This window comes from Rhinatrema bivittatum, chromosome 17, assembly GCF_901001135.1.
Source record: "Rhinatrema bivittatum chromosome 17, aRhiBiv1.1, whole genome shotgun sequence".
Classification (NCBI taxonomy): domain Eukaryota; kingdom Metazoa; phylum Chordata; class Amphibia; order Gymnophiona; family Rhinatrematidae; genus Rhinatrema; species Rhinatrema bivittatum.
The window spans coordinates 26,740,608-26,763,339 of NC_042631.1; the positions used below are offsets into that span (position 1 = coordinate 26,740,608).

At 42.2% G+C, this 22,732-nt stretch overlaps 1 protein-coding gene and 1 long non-coding RNA gene across 3 annotated transcripts in view; one reads left to right on the plus strand and one right to left on the minus strand.

Moving 5' to 3' along the window:
• Nucleotides 1-22,732, minus strand: part of LOC115079295 — a 160,288-nt gene that overhangs the window by 44,561 nt on the left and 92,995 nt on the right. The window lies entirely within an intron of this gene.
• NCR3LG1 (natural killer cell cytotoxicity receptor 3 ligand 1) overlaps nt 10,697-22,732 on the plus strand; it is a 34,764-nt gene continuing 22,728 nt past the window's right edge. Inside the window, exons 1-2 of the mRNA XM_029582689.1 lie at nt 10,697-10,828; nt 21,994-22,338. Coding sequence (XP_029438549.1) covers nt 10,726-10,828; nt 21,994-22,338 — 448 coding nt within the window. The 5' untranslated portion in view covers nt 10,697-10,725. The remainder of the gene's footprint in view (nt 10,829-21,993; nt 22,339-22,732) is intronic.

Sequence of the window (22,732 nt, forward strand, 5' to 3'; positions counted from 1 at the left end):
TCAGTGCTGGAGACTGCATCTCAGAAAGGATAGAGGGAGGCTAGAGACAGTCCAGAGAAAGGCAAGCAGAATGGAGATCTAAAAATTATAGACCCTGAAAGAGAGGAGAGACGGGACATGAATCGGGCTTTAAAAAACCTGAAAAGTATTAGTAACGCACAAGAGAGACTTTTTTTCCAATAGAAAATTAGTTCTGGAATGAGGGGGCGTGAGCTGAAGCGCTACGTGACCAACGTGAGAATATATTTTTTCACAGTAAGGGTGGTGGATCCCTTAATCACTTTCCCAGTGGAGGTGATGGAGGAGGGAAAAAAACCATACCAGCTTTCATTAAGGCATAAAGGGTCCCGAGAACTGTAATAAAGCACCGGGATAATATGCACAGAGCAGTAGTTACAACCCTGACAATGGCTGGGCAGACTGGGTGAGCTATTTGTGTCTTTTTTTTTTTTTTTTCCTCCCATCATTTACTATGATATCGTCAGCCAAAATCATTTATTGCCTGATGGCGTCAGCCACTCATTCTGATATCTTGAAACAGAAAAAGCACAGCCTGAGGTTGTGCTCCGTTTCTAATGGGCAGCAACTTAACGATTACATTGAAAAGCTAAAAGTCTCCGAACAGCCAGGAAGCTAATTAATATGTCCATGAGCTCCACCACCAAGGGTAAAAAGTCAGAGAGATGCCCGCGTGCTTGGCTGCCCCACGCAGAAGGTAGATTATTCAGCAGACTTCTCCCCCTCCCCCCATTGCTTCCCTGGTTTGTAGAACTGGAATTGTGGTTTTGTGGGTGGTGCAGCTCGGCTTGGCAGCAGTGCCCCAGCACTATTTTTTTTTTTTTTAATATGGTAGTGGACTTGGGTGCAGCAGGATACACAAGAGAGGGCATGCCCTTCCCCAGGTTTTCAGAGTGAAACCGGTCACTGGCCTTGGTTTTTGATCTTCCATCCTAATACACTGTGGCATTGATTGCCATGCTTCTATTTGCATTTGATGCTATATGAACCAAAATACATCAGGAGGTGGCAGTTAAAAAAAAAATAAAATAACTAGGACTAGCCAAACATTAACCTCCAAACCTTTGGTCATGTCAGATGCCTGCCATTAGCAAGGATAAATGAAGAGATTATCTGCAGTGTGATCTGTGTACATTGCACAGAGTTATTAAACCTTCCAGGATTTCAGCTTATTAACAAACAATGCTTCTTTACACTGTATAATAAAACAGAGTCTCCTAGTCTTGTGTGATCTGCACATGCTATTCAGAAAAATCATGGGAGGAAGATCTGTGTCGTCTAAAACGGATTCATTCACTGTACACGCCAGTAATGTTCGGGTCTGAGCTCCTTGTGTGGTTTGATTAATACATGTATAGTGAATGATCGGGTCTGAGCTCCCTGTGTGGTTATATTGCTGTCAAAGCTAACATGAAATGTTGCTTAATTTTCTTTGAATTTTAATTTTTTTGTCCCTTTCATCTCAATTGAAACCTGCCCTTAACCCTAAAGTGCCATGAGCCTTCATTTGTAGCTCCTGTTCTAGCCTCACCCCACAGACTCCTCTTCACCTGCCATCCATTGCAGCGACAATCTGCCAGCTGCAAGTATCATCAGCTTCCTCCAGAACCCAGCACACAGTTGTTGTTGTTGTTGTTGAGCTAGCCAGGAGATATTGCTGTTGTCCCATGGCAGGAGTTCCCTATCCAGGACTGTGAAATCAACATTGGCACTGTTTTTGTAAAGAGGATTTTGTTGGTCACAGTATTAGGAATACTTCATAGTCGCACAATAATTGACAGCAGAGAAAGACCAGTCTACCCAGTTGAGATTTTTCTTCTATCTCCCTGGATAAGATGAGCACAAATTCCTATATGCAAACTTACCCCAGATTTCCTCCCTTACCCCCCCCCCCCCCCCCCCTGTCTTCCACCTGATCTCTCAAACCCCCTTCCCACCACTGCCCTTTACATCTGTTCCAAGCTTGTCCAAAATCTGCCACAGTGGTGGTATCTACCACCTCCACTGGTTTGCTATTTCAGGCCTTGTCATCTTCCTCTTTGATTCTTACAAGATCAATACTTAATCCATGGTTTGTGATAATTCCCATAGCCACCAAAATAGCGAGGTGGCTGTTCAAAATTTATGGCCTCTCCATTGTCCTTTTATGTTTGGGTTTTACCATGGACACTCTGTACAGGTTACCCCAGTCTTCTTGGAAGCTTAATGTAGTCATACCACTGCTGCAATCATTACTCTGTGCAAGTAACCTTAGCGTTTCTCTAGTATCCTATTTAGATGAGCATACAAAATCCCACACTCTGCCTCCCTCCATCCATAATCTAAAACCGCAACCAATACTAGTGAGGCTGTTGCCCTAACATCTGGCCTCCTAGATTCCCATGGGCTTACTGGAGAGTACCAGGTAACCATTAACTTGCTGGCACTAACTCTGTTGTGTTTTTGTGATGCTGTAAACCACTGGCACCAATCTGACTACACCCTGGTCTTAAACAGTCTTGCCAGGTTGTGTTTCCTTTATTTGCCTTTTTTGTCCTGATCACCTCTCCTTGTCTCTGTTCTCGAGGGAGTGAAGAGTGGATTATTTGCAATACTGCAACCTCCCAAACCGTGCTTCTACCACTATTATAAAATACGACAGCAGATAAGTTTCATTTGTTCATCCAATCTTCCCAATTCTGTCCTTGGCACAATGCCATAGGCTCCAGTCAGTCTCTGACTTTTCTCTCACTTCTTTCCCCCAAGGAATCCTCTGAGTTTAACTCGTGCTTGTTTTTTCCATTCTGTTACCATTTTTGTCCCTACTGCTTCAACTAGGAGTCCATGCTATACATCCACCACAATTTCCATAAGGAAATATTTTCTGATGTTGGGCCTCTCTCTGCCTCACTAGATCCTTATGCTGTGATCTTGTTATTCTAGAGCATTTTTTCCTCTGAAAAAGGGTTCTTCTGCCCCATTTATACCTTTGAGGTTCTGGACTGTCTCTCTCACTAGATCTTCACTAGTAGTATTAGCGATCTTTTGATTCAAAGATGATCCTTACTGTGGTCAAGTGTTGGCTTTTGAAGTGGCTCCTCCTTTGCTACCCTTCATGATATAACATCTTTCATTCTATTTCCAAAAGACTGCCAGAATCCTACAGTTTAAAAACAGCACTTTGGTTTGGCAGAAACCACTTTTTTTTTTTTTTTTTTTAGAAAGGAGGGAGGGGGCAGAGAGTAGCATTTTGCTGGCTGGTTTTGAGAAGTAACCATGCTGGATTTTCTGAAGTTAATTATCATGATTTAAAAAAAAAAAAAAAAAAAAAAAAATTACTGCTCACAAATGCTTTGCTGTCTTCCTACTGCAGGCCTTGTGCCTCCCTCTGACCCGATCCTTCTGCTTAACCGCAAGTGGGGCATCTCAGTGTCATGTAAGGAGATGATCCTTGGCCACAAAGAGACCAATGATCATCTATCCCCAGCACCTCGCTCCATTGAGGGCCCCAGTGGAGGGGTGGACAGCGAAGGCTCTGTGTCCAGCAGTTCCCTATGGCCTTTCGCAGTCGATGCCCCTGATGCTGGAGTAGAGGGTTCGGACTTCTTCGAACCAAGGCGCTTCTCCATTTTATCCAGGCAAGCATGCTAACCCTTGGGGGGGGTCATCTGGTCCAAAAACAACACTCCCGAACATCATTCGATGCTCCCAGGCAGAGGACACACACAGTGTAGATCCATGAGGGACATAGAGAGCATTGGGGGCACTAACGAAAATCTGACACCATAACAAAAAGACCTGGCGCTATAACTCCTGGGTCACATGGCCATGATCATCCATGTTACCCCTTTGCAACAGCCGCTCAGGACCTCAGTGTTCGCATCCATGTCACCCCGCCTCTCCTCAACTCCTTGTGGTGGGAGGGTCTGCCCAATTTGGAGCAGGAGGTTAACTTTCAGTCTCTGCTGACCTAGATTGTGCTCACTACGGGTGCATCACTCTGGGGTGAGGTGCCTGTGTCTAGGGCCTCCATATCTAGGATCTTTGGTCCACCCAGGAAGCACAGTGTCAGATGAAATTCCTGGAGCTCCATGCGATCTGATATGTGCTGTGGGCATTCAGAGATCACTGACCAGCAAAGCGGTTCTGATCCAGACCAGCCACCAGGTGCCAATGTGGTATATCAACAAGCAGGGGTGAACGAGGTCGTTCCTGGTGTGCTAAGGGACAGTTCAGATCTGGTTATGAGCTCTGTCCCAGGGTATGGTGCGCAGAGCCATGTATTTAGCCGGAATGGAGAATGTGGTGGCAAACAGGCTAAGTCAGGCCTTCCAACCCCATGAATCAGGAGGTGATAGATCTGCTCTTCTGTCTCTGGGGCACCCCAGATGCGGATCTCTTTGCATCCCCCTACAACAGGAAGGTGGACCAGTTCTCTCTGTACAGGGGGGAGCCAGCCCCCCTGTACAGGGAGAAGTCTTTGCTCGCCATTAGGGCAAAGGCCTTCTGTATGCAGATCCTCTCCTTCTTCTAGTGAAGAAGACTCTCTTGATGCTCCAACATGAAAGGGGGGGGGGGGGGGGACGACCATGATCCTCATAGCCCTTCGTGGCTATGACAGATCTGGTTCCCGCTCCTGCGTGATCTTTCCCTCTGGGAACCGATCAGGCTGGGGACATCCCCAGACCTCATCACACAGGATCAAGGCAGGCTGCACCATCCCAACCTCAGGGCCTTGCCCCTGATAGCCTGGATGTTGAGAGATTAATTCTACAGCCCCTTGACCTGTTGGATGATGATGTTCGAGTCTTGGTAGCTTCCAGGAAGCCTTCCACTAGGAAGTCTTGTGGCCTGAAGTGGAGGAGATTTTCTGTATGGTGTGAGCATAACAGCTTAGACCTGTTCTCCTGCTCCAAACTGAGCTTGACTCCTTCTGCACCTTTCGGACACTGGCTTAAAATCCAGCTCCGTTTGGGTGCACCTGATTGCTATCTGTGCTTACCACCAGGGTGTGGATGGTTCGCCCATCTCTGTGCAACCCATAGTGGGTCGCTTTATGCGGGGTCTACTGCAGTTGAAGCTTCCCTTACAGCCTCCCGCTGTGTCCTGGGATCTCAATGTGGTGTTGCCTCAGCTCATGAAAGCTCCTTTCGAGTTGCTGTGCACCTGCGACTTGAAGTACTTGCCCTGGAAGGTCTTTTTGGTCGTGGTCACTTCAGCGCAGAGTCAGCGAGCTTCAGGCCCTAGTGATGTATCCACCTTACATAAAATTCTTGCATGATAGGAAGGTGGAGACTGATTTCCATCTTAACCAGTCACTCGTCCTGCCCACCTTTTTTCCCAAGCCACATTCGCACCAGCGCGAACAGGCTCTGCACAGTCTGGATTGTAAAAGAGCCTTAGCCTTTTACTTGGAGCGAACAGCAGGCCACAGGCACTCTACGCCACTCATCTCTTTTGATAGGAATAGATTGGGAAATGCGGTTGATAAGCAGACCCTGTCCAACTGGCTGGCAGATTGCATTTCTTTCTGCTATACTCAGGCAGGACTGCAATTAGGGGGTCATGTCAAGGCTCATTCTGTTAGAGCCATGGCAACTTCAGTGGCCCACTTGAGAACAGTCCCCTTGGATGAGACCTGCAAAGCTGCTACGTGGAGTTCCCTCCACACTTTTGCCTCTTTCAACTGTCTGGACAGGGATGGCCGACATGATAGCAGTTTTGGCCAGTCTGTCCTCTGGAATATTTTAGCTGTAGAACCCAACTCTTCCTGCCTAGGGCCCATTGTTCAGGTTATCTCCCTCTGTTACTAAGAGCACCAGTGTTGTTGTCCCCGTTGGCACCTGGTTAGGTGTCTATTAGTCTCATCATTATTCAGGAGTAGCCTGAAGCTAGGGATTCATCCATGTGTGAAGATTACCATCCTGCTTGTCCTAGGAGTTGCTTACCTGTTACAGGTGTTCTCATAGGACAGCAGCTTGTTCGTCCTCACGAAACCTGCCCACCACCCCACGAAGTTGGGTTTCTCCTATGTATGTTGCTTTATTTTTTTCGTAATTCTATGTTAAGAGACTGGAGAGGGACCCCCTATGGCTGCATGGATAGTGGCATGCTCAGTGTGCCAGTCAAAGTTTCCCGTGCTGAACTCCATCCCCTGATGTCACCCATATGTGAGGACTAACATCCTGCTGCCCTAGGAGAACACCTGTTACAGGTAAACAACTCTGCTGAATTTTGGGATAATATAGAAATGTCAGCTTCTTCCATGCTATGTTTTTAGAAGAAACACCATCAAGTCATACATACTACGTTGTATGGGATACTTTTAATTTGATTAAATTGATGGGAAAAACCCAATAAATGTTCTTTTGTTTTACGAAACAATGACAAATAGGAGTTGGCTGAAGAAGATTACAGGGAAAAATTGTCCTGAGAGAAGGCAACCTTATGTAAAGTTTTACAATGCCCAAAGCCAGGGGTATTACTGTACTCTGTTGGCCATGTTGTTAACCCAAGGGATGATAAATTATCTGGATGATCCAACAAATCCCAGCTATTCACAGCTGTATTGAGTCCTGAATGAACAAAAAGGTGTGCAAATTATACACTGTGTTCTGCAAATAGTTCATAAGTATGCACAAAGTGCTACTTGTCCTCCAGTTATTAGTAATTTTATTGCCAAGTAGTTTTTGAGCAGGTCCCCTGGATTTGTTCTTAGCCCATGGGAGCAGCCATGTTGGAACAGCACCACAAACAATGCAAGGGGAGATGATCCAGTTGTACTGTGTGTGATATAAATTTGTGATCTCATAGCTGATATGAACCAATTGAATCTGGAGAGTTGCCAGTCAGTGAGTGACTCTTGCCAACGTGGCTTGAACTAAGAAGTTTAGAAGAGCTAATTAACAACTTTATGAAATAAAAATAATCATTCAATAGTAAATACTGTACTAAGAGAATATGGATATGTAGCCCTTGAAATACTTTAGAGATTTCAGCTTACTCTATGACTGTACCTATAGGTGCAGTTATGCCTAGCAAGTCTGAAAGAAACCAGGCTTGGAGTGTTTGCCTAGCAACTAGAAAATTTGAATTTCTTTCTAAAAAGAAATACACCATATTTATAAAATAAAGGGTAAGAGAATTGGTGCAAAAGCTTGGTAGGATGCCAGCCAATAGCAGCACACATGAGCATGTGACCAAGTTTGGTTCATCCACAGTACAATTTCATGTTTCAGTAAATAAAACCTACAAATAAAATTGTAAACCCTTCCAACCGCTCAAAGATTTCAAAATCTAGCATATAGCAGAGAAAGCTGAGATTGCACCCAATACCTTTTACAGTACTAAGGCCAAATCCATTCGGCCTGGGCAGACAATCACCTCACAGGTACTTTACACAATCATCTGAAATCCATTAACAAAACAGCATGGGCACAGAGAAGCAAATGTGGTTTTCATTGATGATCCATGACACCATCACCTGGGCTCTCATACCATCCCATTAGGAATCAATGTATGGACTTGAGTAGAAATCTGTCTTTTGTGGTGTACAATAGCCCTTATCCATGCTAGTAAAAATGAAAGCTTTTGCAACAGAAGTGTGCAATCAGCATCTTGTATTATTAAATAAAAAACAACAACATGAAACAGAAGATTTAAACAGAAAAATCCCGAGGACCTCTATACAAGGCTACTCTTGGCCTCAGGTTAAGCCCCGTGAAAATGACATGGGCAGTCTGCTACTGGTGCCCTTCTACCAACTACAGCTACACAATTCACAATTACAAATGTTTAATACTTGCCTATTTACTTTCAATCTGGAGCAGGTTATGCCCTGAAGTGTAAGCAGCCTTCTGGATTTCCAGATGCCAAACAACTCTGGGACAGCTATGCAGCTGATGGGTTTCGTGCAGGAGAGACTCTGCCCTCTTCTCCCAGCTGCTCACTGTGACTATGAATACTTCTCAAACCTCTTCTGAAAAGCTCTGAGTCAGAAAATTATTTTACTTCTGATAACTTGTCAGTTGTGATAAAATTGTTTTATTAGTGTTAACATGTGGTTCTTGGAAGCTTTTAAGACTCCACAAGAGAGACTCATCTTCTAGTAAAGTCATCTTGACCATGAATCCTGCAAGGTTTGCCCTCTTCTGGATCCTTCTGTTCAACTGGTTCTTAATATATCTTACACAGCTGCTGTATAACTTCTTAAATGTATGTATATTTATTTTATTTATTTATTATTTTTATATACCGACATTCGATCTCAATTGAGATATCACACCGGTTTACATTCAGGTACTGTAGGTATTTCCCTATCCCCAGAGGGCTTACAATCTAAGTTTTTTTTGTACCTGAGGCACTGGAGGGTAAAGTGACTTGCCCAAGGTCACAAGGAGCAACAGCAGGACTCAAACCCTGGTCTCCTGGTTCATAGTCCACTGTTCTAACCACTAGGCTATTCCTCCTCCCATATATGCAGTTTATACCCCATGTACTCGCTTCCTTATTCCTACATAATGTACCTCACTGCTATATTTACTTGCAGTCTACCTTATATCTGTAGGTATCCATTATTACTTTGTTACTTTATAGAATCTGCCTTGGGCCTACCTTTAGTAATATCAAATGTTTATAAATGATAATACCCAATAAGTAACTCTGAATTTACAGCTAGAAAGGGTTGGAGAAGCATTTCATTTAAAGTTTAACTTCCTCTATAATTTGTCACAGAAGGGGATTAGGCAATAAGTGACCGAATTATAACACTCAAAGTCCAAGGGCATTATTTAGCTCTGGAGGTTAAGGAGCCTTGTAGGGTGGTGCTTTCTACTGCGTAACAAGGCAACCTTCAAACACGATGAAGGCCAGTTTGAGTAGGGCAGCGAACGGGAAATTAGCCAGCAAACTTTAGCCAGGATATTCAGGACTTATCTGGGTAAGTCTCCCGCAGTCTCTCTTCCTAAATGTATCCAGCTAACTTTTGCCCGACCAAACTTACAGGCCCATACAGTACTAGCTTTACCCCTTATTCAGTAAGGGGTAATAGCGCGTCAAAAACGTGCATCTAACTACCCCGAGACTAATAGCGCCCGCAATATGCAAATGCATGTTGATGGCTCTATTAGGTATTCATGCGCGATTCAGAAAGCAAAATGTGCAGCCAAGCCGCACATTTTAGTTTCAGAAATTAGCACCTACCCAAAGGTAGGCGTTAATTTCTGCCAGCGCCGGGGAAGTGCACAGAAAAGCAGTAAAAACTATTTTTCTGTACACCCTCCGACTTAATATCATGGCGATATTAAGTCGGAAGTCCCGAAAGTTAAAAAAAAATTTAAAAAGGGCCCACGGCTTGCGGGTTGAAAACCGGACGTTCAATTTTGCCAGCATCTGGTTTCCGAACCCGTGGCTGTCAGCGGGTTTGAGAACCGACGCCGGCAAAATTGAGCGTCGGCTGTCAAACCCGCTGACAGCCGTCACTCCTGTCCAAAAAGAGGCGCTAGGGACGCGCTAGTGTCCCTAGCGCCTCTTTTTACCGTGGGCCCTAATTTAAATAAATTAATTTACTGAATCGCGCGCACAGGAGAGTGGCCTGTGCGCTCGCCCGCTCTCCCGCGATTTTTACTGTAGCGTCCTGTTACAGAGGTAAATGTATCTGGGTAGTGCTTGATAACGGGCTAAACATAAGCCCAGCCCTGGAAGGCCCTGCCCTCCTTTTCATTTGGCTAAATCTTACCTGGAAAAATGATGCTGGGGTAAAATTTAACTGGGGAGAAATCTTCAATTAAAGTTTTTTTGTCCAGGTAGCTAAAAGGTTATCCACACAAACCTCTTTGAATATGGACTACAGATTACACGGGTGCCTTGTGTTTGAAGATAGAGTAGGTTGCTGTGGGCTGAAAAATGGGCACATACCTTTGTAGCTGGGTCCCCTATTTAATTATTTATTTAATAATCTGCTTTTCAGGCACTTCAAAGCATATGACATTCGGGCACTCTAGGTATTTCCCTATTCCTAGAGGACTGATTATCTAAATTTGCAGTTGAGGCAGTGACTTACCTAAGCAATGGGATTTGAACCTTGGTGTCCCTGGTTCACAGCCCGCTGCTCTGACCTCCACTATTCAAAAGCTGTGCTCCAGCCAGTGTCAGATGGTGAAGACTGGACCTAGACATGTTCTTTATTCTGTAGCCACTCCAGGAGAGAGGGGGGTGCCAGCATGGCCATTTGGCTAGGGCCTACAATGTTCAAGGGGCCTACTTTTGTTGGGCAAAATTTAAAAAAAAAAAAAGCACTAAATATATCTATTTCTAACATGTATAAATAAAAATTTCAATTGTAATTGAAGAATTTGCTAACAAAAAAGCTCGTAAAGCCTTCTTAAATAAATAAAAATTATTTGGGAAATTTAGAAAACGATTTCTCTTAAGTATCACATCAGAACCTTACATAGGGGCCTACTTTTTCTTAGCTGGCACGGGCCTAGTTCCTGCTCTCTCCGGACCTTATAGCAAATAATAAACGTCTTTTAACACCTGAATACGGTACAGCATAGCATAATGCCGGTCCATGCAGACAGCTCGCCTTGGCATAGGCTGGTCAGGAGCTCCCCTTGCTGGCTGTATGCGGTATCAGATTATATCCCTGTGCTCAAAGCAAAAGTGAAAGCACCTCGGTCAGCAGGCTTGGTTCTTCCGGGTTTTGCGGTGACGATTTTAGAGCCCAGTATGAGCCTTTCCTTTCGCCTGCTCAAGATGAGCAGGTTTAACGAGCAGCAGTGGATCTGTGCAGGGTTCCTGTTTTACCTTTGCGTCCTTTCCCAAGTGGCAGGTAATGACCAGTCATCTCCTGTGCCTTCTTCAGGGATAGTAGGGTGAGATTATGGAGTTTTGTTTGTATTTGGTAATCATTGATTTCTGCTTTTACATTTTGAGTAAAGAAGGAATTGCATAGTAAATAGGTCAATTGAGTCTGCCCAGAATTGTAACCACTGCACAGTGCGGGTTACCCTTATGCGTTCCTGGAAGGTGGAAGCACTAAGCACTACTCCACTGCTATTAGGGGCAGGACCTCCATTTTGTGCCGGTTACCCAGAACTTCATTGCCATCCTCTTGTTTCTAGGGCTTTTCTGTGTTTATCCGTGTTTCTTTTTAAATTTCATTACCGTTTTTGTTTCCACCACCTTCTCTGGAAGGGCATTCAAGGCATCCATCACTCTCTCTATGAAAAAATAGTTCCTGACATTGTTTCAGAGTGGAATTCCTTATCATGACTGTTAACTTTACAGTTTCCTTATTGCTTCTTGTGCTGTGATACACTATAGGTACTTAAATGTCTGCATCGAATCTTCTCTTTCCTCTCTTCTAGAGTATACATATTTATTTAAAATATTTATTTCCTCCACTCTTTCAGGTTCGGGGCAGGATACATGATAAAATAGGAAGATTACAACTTGAAAAATAGAAATATAAATCAGTGTAGATGATGTGCTACCTGTAAAAATATAAGAGAGGGTCTAGGAGTACCTTGGCATAGGTACAGCTACCATGATAAATGGAGGAGCAATAACTAGACAACAGCTGGGAAAGCTGCTTAAAACAATTCAGTTTTAGTGCCTCTAAATTCTTTGGGGTTGTTTAAACATCGTATAGAAAGTGGGAGGGTGATCCAGATTAATGGACCTGCTGTGGAGAAGGTTCTTTCACGAATTGCTGCTAGTTGAGCTAAACGAGGTGAGGAAGCTTCCAGCAAGGACTGGGAAGAAGACCGACGTGTCCTTTCCGGCATTTATAGTCTAAGGGTGATCCAGGGTTGTGTGACCTTGGTCAGATCATTTCCTAATTCTCTCAAACATAACTTTTAATTGTAATCCAGTTTCAGATTCTAGACACCCCATTAAGTTTAAATACCACCCTATGTTTAAAACTGAAGATCTGCAAAATGAACTTCATGATAACATTACTGAATTAGACCTGTCCAATGGAACTACTGCAGTAAACGCATAGCTCAACATGCCTTTAACTATGGCTGATAGTTTTAATCAGATTCACCCTATCTGCATTTTAGGACCAAAAAAATCAGCACCTTTGGTACAATAATCAAATTAGGGAAGCTAAACAAATTGAGGAAAAATGAAAACATTTGGACGAAAAATAAATCCATCGAAACCCTAGTCAATTACTGCTCCTTTATGCATATTACAAAAAAATTGATATCTAACACGAAAAAAGAATATTACAGCAAAAAAATTCAAAAATTCGCTCACAATCCTAAAACCCTATTCAGCATAATAAACAAGCTTACTAAGAATGTTAATCACTCCACTTCCGACCTCCCCGAAATTCGATGTAATGACATTGTTGATTTTATTCTTAAAAAAACTGAGCAATTTACTGAAGAACATAAAAGACAACACAAAACAAGAGATTAAAATGTGTTCTAGAGAGTCAGCCAAATGGTCTAAATTTAAGGAAATCACAACCTTAGAAGTAGAAGGCAAAAAATTGAACCCCGCAAATCATTTAATTGACACCAAACCTACGGAACGTTAGTACTTAAACCTCTAGTACAGGTTGTTGCACCATGCATAGCCTCCATTAACTTGTCTTTAAAGGAAGGTTCTTTTCCTCATATTCTAAAAGGCGCTATCATCAAGCCAATCATAAAGAAAAAAAATCTGGATCCCACTATACTAAACAACTATAGGCCCGTCTCTAATTTAGCCTTCCTTGCCAAACTAATCGAAAAGACAGTTCAAATACAATTAACCGAACATTTGGAAGCTAATATCCTATATCCATCCCAACACAGCTTTAGAAAACACTTTAGTACTGAAACACTGCTATTATCACTAAAAGAAGTTTCAATAATGGCCAACAATACTTATTAATATTACTGGACCTCTCAGCTGCGTTTGATACAGTGAACCATGATATATATTAATGCAAAGACTTGACGAAATAGGGCTCAGCGAAATCACACTACAATGGTTTACATCATATTTAAATAAGCGATTTTACCAAGTACAAATTAATAACATGCTGTCAGAAAAAAATGAGTTAAAGACAGGAGTTCCTCAGGGCTCTGCCCTGTCGGCTAAGCTTTTTAACATATATATGCTGCTTTATGTCATCTTTTAGCAGGATTAGGCATTACTCACTACTTATACGCAGACGATATCCAGCTTATTTTACCTATCACTGATACTACTGAGAATACTTTAAACTGGCAGCCATGTATTTGAATATCATTAAACAGCTACTAACACAAATGGAATTAGTAATAAATATCGATAAAAGATAATTTATTCTCTTAGAAAGGAAGACCTCAAATATAATTCAAACGCCGATCGTGCTTAATGACAGCTCAACAGTTAAATTATCTAATAATGTATGTGACCTTGGAATTATCATTAATACTGAGTTTAGTTTAAAACAACACATATCACACAAACAGGTCGATCCAGTAAAGTGTGCTCCGTCGGAGCGCACTGTCACCCTGCTCTGGACGCGTGTTTTCCCTTACCCCTTATTCAGTAAGGGGAGGAAAACACGCGGCCCACCCGCAGCACCTAATAGCGCCCTCAACATGCAAATGCATGTTGATGGCCCTATTAGGTATTCCCGAGCGATCCAGTAAGTAAAATGTGCAGCCAAGCCGCACATTTTACTCTAAGAAATTAGCGCCGCCCAAAGGTCGGCGCTAATTTCTTCCGGCGCCAGGGAAGTGCACAGAAAAGCAGTAAAAACTGCTTTTCTGTGCACCCTCCGACTTAATATCATAGCGATATTAAGTCGGAGGTCCCCAAAAGTAAAAAAAAGTAAAAAATAAAAAATAAAAAAAATTTTGAATTCGGCCCGCGGCTGTTGGGCCGAAAACCGGACGCTCAATTTTGCCGGCGTCCGGTTTCCGAGCCCGTGGCTGTCAGCGGGCTCGAGAACCGACGCCGGCAAAATTGAGCGTCGGCTGTCAAACCCGCTGACAGCCGCCGCTCCAGGCCAAAAGGAGGCGCTAGGGACGCGCTAGTGTCCCTAGCGCCTCCTTTTCCTCGTTTGCACCGCGTCGCCTAATTTAAATACTGGATCGCTCGCACCGGCGAGGGGCCGGTGCGCGCGCCGGGAGAGCGGGCGTTAGTCCGCTCTCCCACGGACTTTACTGGATCGGGCTGAAAGTAAGGGAAGGTTATGGGAAATTGATGATGCTCAAAACCCCTTAAACCATTATTAAATCAAAATGATTTCAGAACTATACTACAATCCCTAACTTTTGCCAGTACAGACTATTGCAACTCTCTTCTACTTGGCCTCCCATCTTCCACCATTAGACCACTACAAATTTTACAGAATGTAGCAGCAAGAGTATTAACCGGTGTTTAAGATTATGAGAGGTTTTGAATGAGTAGATGTGAATCTGTTATTTACACTTTCGAATAATAGAAGGACTAGGGGGCATTCCATGAAGTTAGCAAGTAGCACATTTAAGACTAATCAGAGAGAATTCTTTTTCACTCAACGCACAATGAAGCTCTGAATTTGTTGCCAGAGGATGTGGTTAGTGCAGTTAGTGTAGATGGGTTCAAAAAAGGTTTGGATAAGTTCATGGAGATGTCCATTAACGGCTATTAATCAAATTTACTTAGGGAATAGTCACTGCTATTAATTGCATCAGTGGCATGGGATCTTCTTAGTGTTTGGGTAATTGCCAGGTTCTTGTGGCCTGGTTTGGCCTCTGTTGGAAACAGGATGCTGGGCTTGATGGACCCTTGGTCTGACCCAGCATGGCAATTTCTTATGTTCTTATTACACCTATATTAGCTGAATTATGCTGGCTACCAGTTGAATTCCGTATACATTATAAAATTCGTAGTACACTACACAAACTAATATATGACTAACATGCAGACTGGCTTAACACGACAATTCGCCTCCATATACCCCAAAGGAATTTAAAATCAGCGAACAAAGGCCTATTACAGATTCCATCGGTAAAAATCAGCACATCTCACCCAGGTCAGGGACAGGGCACTCTCTCTCACAGGACCCAAAATCTGGAATACAATGCCACTGGATCTTAGATTGCAGCAGGATTTCAGACAATTTAAAAAGGATTTGAAAACTTGGCTGTACACACAGGCCTTCGCACATAAGATAGGAGACTCTTAGGGCAGATACCTTTTACTTTCCTTGCTTATTATTTTATGGTTTTATTTTGTATTCTTAACCCTTTTACATTTCCTGTTTTATATTTTTTAGTTTGTTTTATACTGATACTGTATTAGTTTTGTAGCACTTATCTGGTATATTTTAAAATTTTATTATGAATTTCTGTATCTCACATTTCATATTTTTCAATGTCTAAACCGTTGTGATATTACTAAACGATGGTATAGAAAAGCTGTCAAATAAATACATTTCTGGGTAAGTAAGGGGGGAAGAGGATGTGGGGTTGGGGGTTTGGGAATGTTGGACAGGGAAATGAGCATGTGAAGGGATGATTGAGTAGTTGGGAGAAGGGAGGGGAGTGATTGGGTACAAGGGCCATACTATGTCAGTTTTGAGAATATGCATTTCTTCTCTCTCTGAGCTTTGCTTAGTGTAGGAGGAAATATATTTTTGTTTCTAGTCTCCAGTTTTGCACTGCATGCAGGTGGTGGTCTTGGAGTTGCCAGTCCAGGTTTTGTTTCCACCCTTGTAATTTGTGGTCCTTTATTCTATATGTGGTGAAGGCAGGTCTGTTCTGTCTGTGCTCTATGTGTATGTGACTGAGATGAGGTACTTTACTATTTTATTTATTTTTATTTAAGTCTTTTCTATACCGTCATTAAGGTGGGTACCGTCACAACGGTTTACATAAAGGCACATAAAAGTAATGCTATTATAATCTCTCTATATTAATTACAAGCTCCATTTGGTTTAATAGCTGTTTGATAATGTCTAGATACATGTTCGCTATGTTTTCTCAATTGTATCATCAATGAGTAATATTAATTGAATGTCATCTGCGTATATAATAGTGAGTGATTCCCAGGCCAGCTAACAGGTGGCATAAAGGTAGCAGGTATATGTTGAAAAGTGTAGCAGATAGGGCGGATCCCTGTGGTACTCCTGTTTGAAGGTCTATTTTTTCTGACATAGAATCTTTGGTTTGAACTTGAAAATATGTTACTTAGATATGATCTAAGCCAGCTGATTGTTTTGTTGCCTAATCCTATTTCTTCTAGCCTATTTAACAGTATGTTATGATTCACAGTATCAAAGGCTGCTGAGAGGTCTAGCATCACTAGAATGTAGTGTTCACTGTTATCGAAACCTCTCATGATATTATCTGTTAGTGCAAGCAGGAGTGTTTCTGTGCTATAGTGTTTTCGAAAACCATGTTGTGAGGGATACAGGATGTTATTGTTATCCAGGTGTTCGGTTAGTTGCTTTTGTATAGTTTTTTCTATTAATTTTGCAATTAGGGGTAGGTTTGATACTGGTCTGTAGTTGCTTAGGTTAAGTGGGTCGCTGTTTTTCTTCTTTAATATTGGTTTTACGATTGCTCCTTTTAGTGCGTCTGGCATGGACCCTTCCTCTAAGGATAGGTTAACGATTTTTGTCAGTGTCGGGGATACAGTGTTGGCTATTTTTTTTATGTCTGTGGTGGGTATTGTGTCCTGAGAATGTGGGGCAGGATTTAGTCTCTCTTAGCATAGTTTCGATTTCAAACTCTGATACTTCATTAAATGTTGACCACTGTTTAATCTCTCTTTTATTCATTTTAATTTCTTGTTTCGTTGTATTTGGGATTTTCATTTTAAGGTTCTTAATTTTGTCATTAAAAAAAGTTGCAATATCATTGCATCTTTTTTCTGGAAGGTTTTGTGGAGATTCTGATTTGTCATTAGTGAGATTGCTTACTATGGTAAATAATGTTCTGGGTTGTTTCCATATTTTTCTATTTTAGAGCTATAGAACTGCTTTTTTGTATCTAGAATAATTCGTTTATAGTAGGCTAGGTGTTTTCTATATTTTGTTAGGCTTGTATCAGCCTTATTTGTTCTATTTTCTCAATATGATATTGCACTGGTGGTGAACCACTGCCTTTCCATGGGAAGGGCTATTGCGTTTTCATTTCTTGGAGTTAGTGCTCCTGAGGTATGACAGGTTTGATAGACGTGTACAGAGTGGGGTTTGTTTGTTTTTATTTTACAATGCACCCGATAATAGAGGGAGTTTGTGATACTGTTGTTGAGATGGGACAAGAATCAGAATATCTTTTTTGTATGGTGAGTTGTACAGGGAAAATGTCTTAGTTCTGCTCTGTACCCATTGTTAGGAAGCGAGGGGCTCCTGTGAATGCAGAGTATATATTTAGTCCCATGGATGGTCATGTGTTCACTGTGTCACGCATGTGATCATCTCCTCTCAGATGTGTCCGGATAGAAAAAAGGTTGAGAACAACTGCTGTAGAGTATTCTGTGGTAGATCTCACAAAACAAACCGGAAGGTGGTAATAAATAATCCCTACCTAAGGCAACTGGTCTGAGTATTCTGTGGTATACATATCTAGTTCACAGAATGCTTATTTTCTAGTTATAGTGGGAATCCTCTTTATCGTATTCTGTATCATGTATATCCTGTCTACACAATGTGCATGTTCTCTACAGTAAGTGGATAGTTTGTGCATACTGTCAATAGTTAAGTGTATAATTTATGTAGTATGTTCATCAACTTTACAGTAAGTGGCTCGTTTGCAGTATGTGCATCCTTTGTATAGAAAGTGTGTAAGTGTGTAATTTGTGTAGTATTTGTATCCTCTCTATAATGTGTGTAATTTGTGTATGTATATCCTGTGAATAGTAAGTGCATCTACTTGGTATGGTGCCTCGAGTAAGAAGGCATTCAGAGAGCAGAATGAAATTCACCACAGAACTGTACAAAATGTGAAATGGAATGTGTGTGTGTTTCACTTGTGAGTACCTATTTCAAAAGAGTTTCGGCTATGCCGGTGTTCCCTATCCCTCTCCTGAAGGCATATCTAACCGGTCGGGTTTTCAGGCTATTTATAATGAATATGCATGAGAGATTTGCATACGTTGGAGACCCAGTGTATGCAAGTCTCTCTCTTGCATACTTATTGCGGCAATCCTGGAAACCCAACTTGATAGGTGCGCCCCCAGGAGAGGGTTGAGAAACACTGGGCTGTGCCACCACAATCCAGTAGAGTCATTCCTAGTTTCTGGAAAGAAGTAACCTCTTAAAATGGATGCGGACACAGAAAGGGAAGCTGGTGGGGCTGGTAGTCATGGAGTAGGGTACGCTGACATCCAGCCAATGGTTCATGTTGTGTGCTCGAGGAGCTTCTGAGAATGGATGTGGTTTTTCCTCCGCTACGTGACCTGCTACAGCTCACGTCCAGCCCCGTCTCTAGCGTCTCAGGTCAGGGACAGCATGTTGCCCCCCCCCCCCCCCTCCCCCAGCCCCCGAGCAGTGCCTCCTGCTGAGAGATCATGCAGCTGGATCAATATGAACCTCAGAAACTCTCAGAAAATTCTTGCCTTGTCCCCAAGGCTTTTGGCCCAGACAGCACTTAACTTGAGCCAAAATTATGTTAGGCTTCCTACTCAGTGAAGCATCCGCTTTTCTCTGAACGCTCAGAACAACAAGTATTATGTTTCATGAAACCAGTTTATTTTTGTTGTAACCGAGTTTTTGAGACCATCTGGTGCCTCGGGAAAAAAAACTTTGACCATCTTGGTATTTAATAGCTTACTGTCTGGTCATAATACTCTTTCCATCTCTACCTGTTACCGATTGTGGCCATGGGAGTAGGGTCTGGCTTAGCCTTGCAATCAATGTGCTGCAGAGGGGTTCCCAGAGGCTCCTGGAATTGTCCTATGAAATTTGTTTAATGAACACTAGAGCGAGTGCCTCCGAGCAGTGAGTGCCACCTTGACAAAGAATCAGTAGCACATCAGGATATGAACGAAAGCCTCCTTGTTCTTGTGACATCTCTTGGTCATGCTAGCACACGTCGTGATGTCACAAAGATGTACAGACACAACTTAGGGGCTGGGAAAGTCACTTTTTGTAGCAGTAGCTAACTACAGCTATGGATTATTTAGTAAAGGGAGTGGCCAGTACACCCACCTTGGGTCACACTCTCCTGGTTGCAAATAGTCAACATTATAATTCTGCCCCAGATATTCTCTAAGAATCTGAAGCAATGAAATTAATTTAGTCTCAGAGTTGTGCAGGGATTTAAGATTAGTACTAAAATAGTTAAAATGCAACTTTTGGACAAAATGTGATTTTTAGCTGAAGTTAGAGATTATTACTGGTGATCACATAAGGCAGAAATAGTCTGGTACACAATATGTTCAGTTACTTAATCAGTTATGCTTCTTGCTTATTGAAATAGTAATGACAAACAATTAATTACTTGGCAACACTGCCTGTGTCTTGCTGCTTGTTTCACATCATAATCATGCAGTCTCTCTCTTCTTCCCTTGAACTCTTTCTGACCTTAATGAAGGTCACTGCAAAATCTTTTTTATTGCTGTTATCTATCAAAGCAAAAATGTATATTGTGCAACTTTAGCTTGTTATGTGGAGGAGTTGTAAAGTGGTTAGAGAAGCAACCTGCGAGCCAGGGAAGCCAGGGTTCAAACCCCACTAGTGCTCCTTTTGACATTGGGCAAGTTACTTCACCTTCTAGTACATGAGAAGTGCCAAGCTGAGTCAGACCAGTGGTCCGTGGCGCTCAGCATTTTGTCTCTAACAGTGGCCAGTTGGGTCACTTGGATGTATCCAGATCACCTCCCTGTCGCTCATTCTCAGATGTAGGAGGTGGCAATCCTCATGACTAGCAATTCAATAGTTGCCATGGTAGTTCACTTGAATGCAGAGAAATAAAGGTTAACAAGAATATAAGGTGATGCTTTTTTATTGGACTAATTTAATACATTTCTTGACTAACTTTCAAGAGCTAATACTCTCTCTCTCTCAGATATTAGCTCTTATTTTTCATATTCTATTATTATTTTGACCTCTTGTTTTACGTAATGATATTTGCAGTTTTATGCATTGTGTTGTAATTGGTATGGTTATCATTTATGAACGTCCATTGTAATCCACTTTGAACTATGAGTGGGAATGTGCGGAATATAAATAAATAAAATCAACTCTTGATTTTCACACCCAGGCAATCCCCTGCAGGACAAAAATCTCCAGAATTCAAGCAATAGTACTTTTCCCAGATACTGACACGGGGCCGATGCAGTAAGTCACGCATACAGCCACGTCTCCTGGGCGCCCAGTGCTATATTTTAATGAGCCTGCTCTATTAAAAAGGGCGCGCTAGGGAAGAATTATGAGACCCTAAAGCTCAAATGCATCAGGCACCCAGGAAACGTGGCTTATACGCCCTCAATCGTAACAGGCGCTCAATATGAGCATCTGTTTTATCCTGCTTCAATCGATTTCTGGATGCTCACTATACACACACACACACACAATAGCAAATATCAGCCTGGAGCATGTCAGTTGTGTGTGTGTATATATATATATATATATATATATATATATATATATATATATATATTCATCCAGAATTCATCATACTTTTATTCTTAAACACTGCAAGCAGTAGGTATTTAAGAATAAAAGGCAGGAACCACACAGGAAGCTATTTTTTTCAATTTCTCCTGAGCCCTTGACTCGCAGCTTGATTTCCTGCCAACTCCGGGGCTGGAGTTAAATTTGCTGCGTTAGAAAGTGTGCGTTGGGTGCCCAGTGATTTTCTGTATCGGGGGATAATAGCTAATAGCCTCATCTCTACATGGAATTTAAATGTGATTAGTTTATTAGCTATGAATTTGGGCGGAGTTTTGGTCCCTCTAATCTCCTTATTGCATCAGGTGCTGGTGTAGCATATCCAAAACGCATGTAAACTTGTGTACTAGGCTGAGTGTACTTTATTGCAGCAGCCTCTCTGTTGCTTCCTGTATAGGTCTTATTTCTATGGGTTTTTTTTTTACTTTAAGGATTTTAATGTTTTTGCACTTTTTTCTGGAATGAAATGTGTGAAACCTTTTGCAATGAGCTCGCCTCTGATTTTCAGACATCTCCCCACCTTCCCCCAGTCCATTCTTCCTTCCTTCTTGCTGGATTTTTGCTTTATGTGCATTCTAGTGATGCTTGCACGAGGGTCCTGATATGAATCAGCACAGCACCCAGCACTCCCCTCGCTCCCCCGATTTATTTATATCCTTGAGGATGGGAGCAGCTAAGTAGAGCGGGGCATCTAAAAATGTTAACACTAATATATCCCCTTAGTATTGAATTCCCTGTCAGAAATTGTAAAAGGGTGCTTTTATTGATCCAGAGTCTATATAATAAAAATGTGAGTACAAAATTTTGGCTAAATATCAGTTCATATTTTCTTTATCATGTGGTAAAAAACAAGGTGACTCCTGCTGCAGTAGGGCCTAAATGGAAGGCTAATGCATAGGAAGTTAAAGCCAGAAATGCAAGCAGAAAATAAGATGTACGCACACAAAACTGTTTTATGTGCTTAAATCCTGAAGTCAGGAACCCCCGCGCCATGAACTTTGGGTTCAGCGCCGTAGACTAACATTAGCCCGAGTAACTTTACTCCAGTTCTGATCAGCAGTTCTCTCTCCAGTGTCAATAAACCGTGAGCTAAGCCTACTCACCTCTCTGACAGCGGGGAGTAATAGTTAATGCCTTGCTTAACATGGGATTTAAACAGAGAGTGGGACGCTAATTTATGCGCACAATTTTACACTGGTTTATGAGCACATTTTTGCACGAATTGAGAGTAAAGTCTGTGCACAAAAAACGTTTGTGTTTCTGAGTAAAATTGTTCGCACAGCCCAGCGCACTTTATTACAACAGGGCCTTAGTGTGTTTTAACACACTGTTGTTTTAGAGAAAGGGCTACATTTACAGCATCAGAGGCGACAGGCTGATCACTGGGAGTTTTGTTGCAGAAAATCTTCAAGTGGTTGTGCAGCCAGCGAAGGCCAAGGTGGGCGAAGATGTCCTTCTGCCGTGTCGCATCACAGGGTACGGCGCATCGGAGCTAGACCCCCAGAAAGTGGGGGTGAAGTGGCAGTTCCTAGCCCTGAATGGCGCGGAGAAAGAGCTGTATTCATTTGATGGGCAGGAGCACAGTGCCCAGAGGAAAGGGTCCAGAGTTACAGAGGAAGAGCTGAAAAGGGGGAACGCTTCACTCCTCATTCCACAGATCAAGATTGCGGAAGAAGGGGACTACAGGTGTGTGGTCTTTGTGACACCAAACAGAGCGGAAGGTGTGTCGCATTTAACAGTGTCTGGTAAGTGCTGAGTTCTGTGCCTTGCTGCCCATTGCCGAAGTCTCCTCACTATCCCAAAGATTCTTTAGTATAAGAAACACCCAAGGTGATCCCCTATGTATTTATAGAAGAAAATTACCTAGTTAAATCACTAGCCATTTTATTTTTATCTTTAACTAATTTAGGCCTTTGAGTTGGGACGGACAATATTGCTTTTAATTAAGATGTGCAGTGGCTTAGTACACTTGTTGAACTGGTACATTAATTCATGTCCTTCAGAAATCAAATTTATTTATTTAAAAACCCTTCTATACCGTCGTTAAGTTAATTCACCATCACAACAGTTTATAGAAAGGCACAATAAGGAAAAACTATAATTGGTATAGATTACAAATTATACATATGCCAACATAAA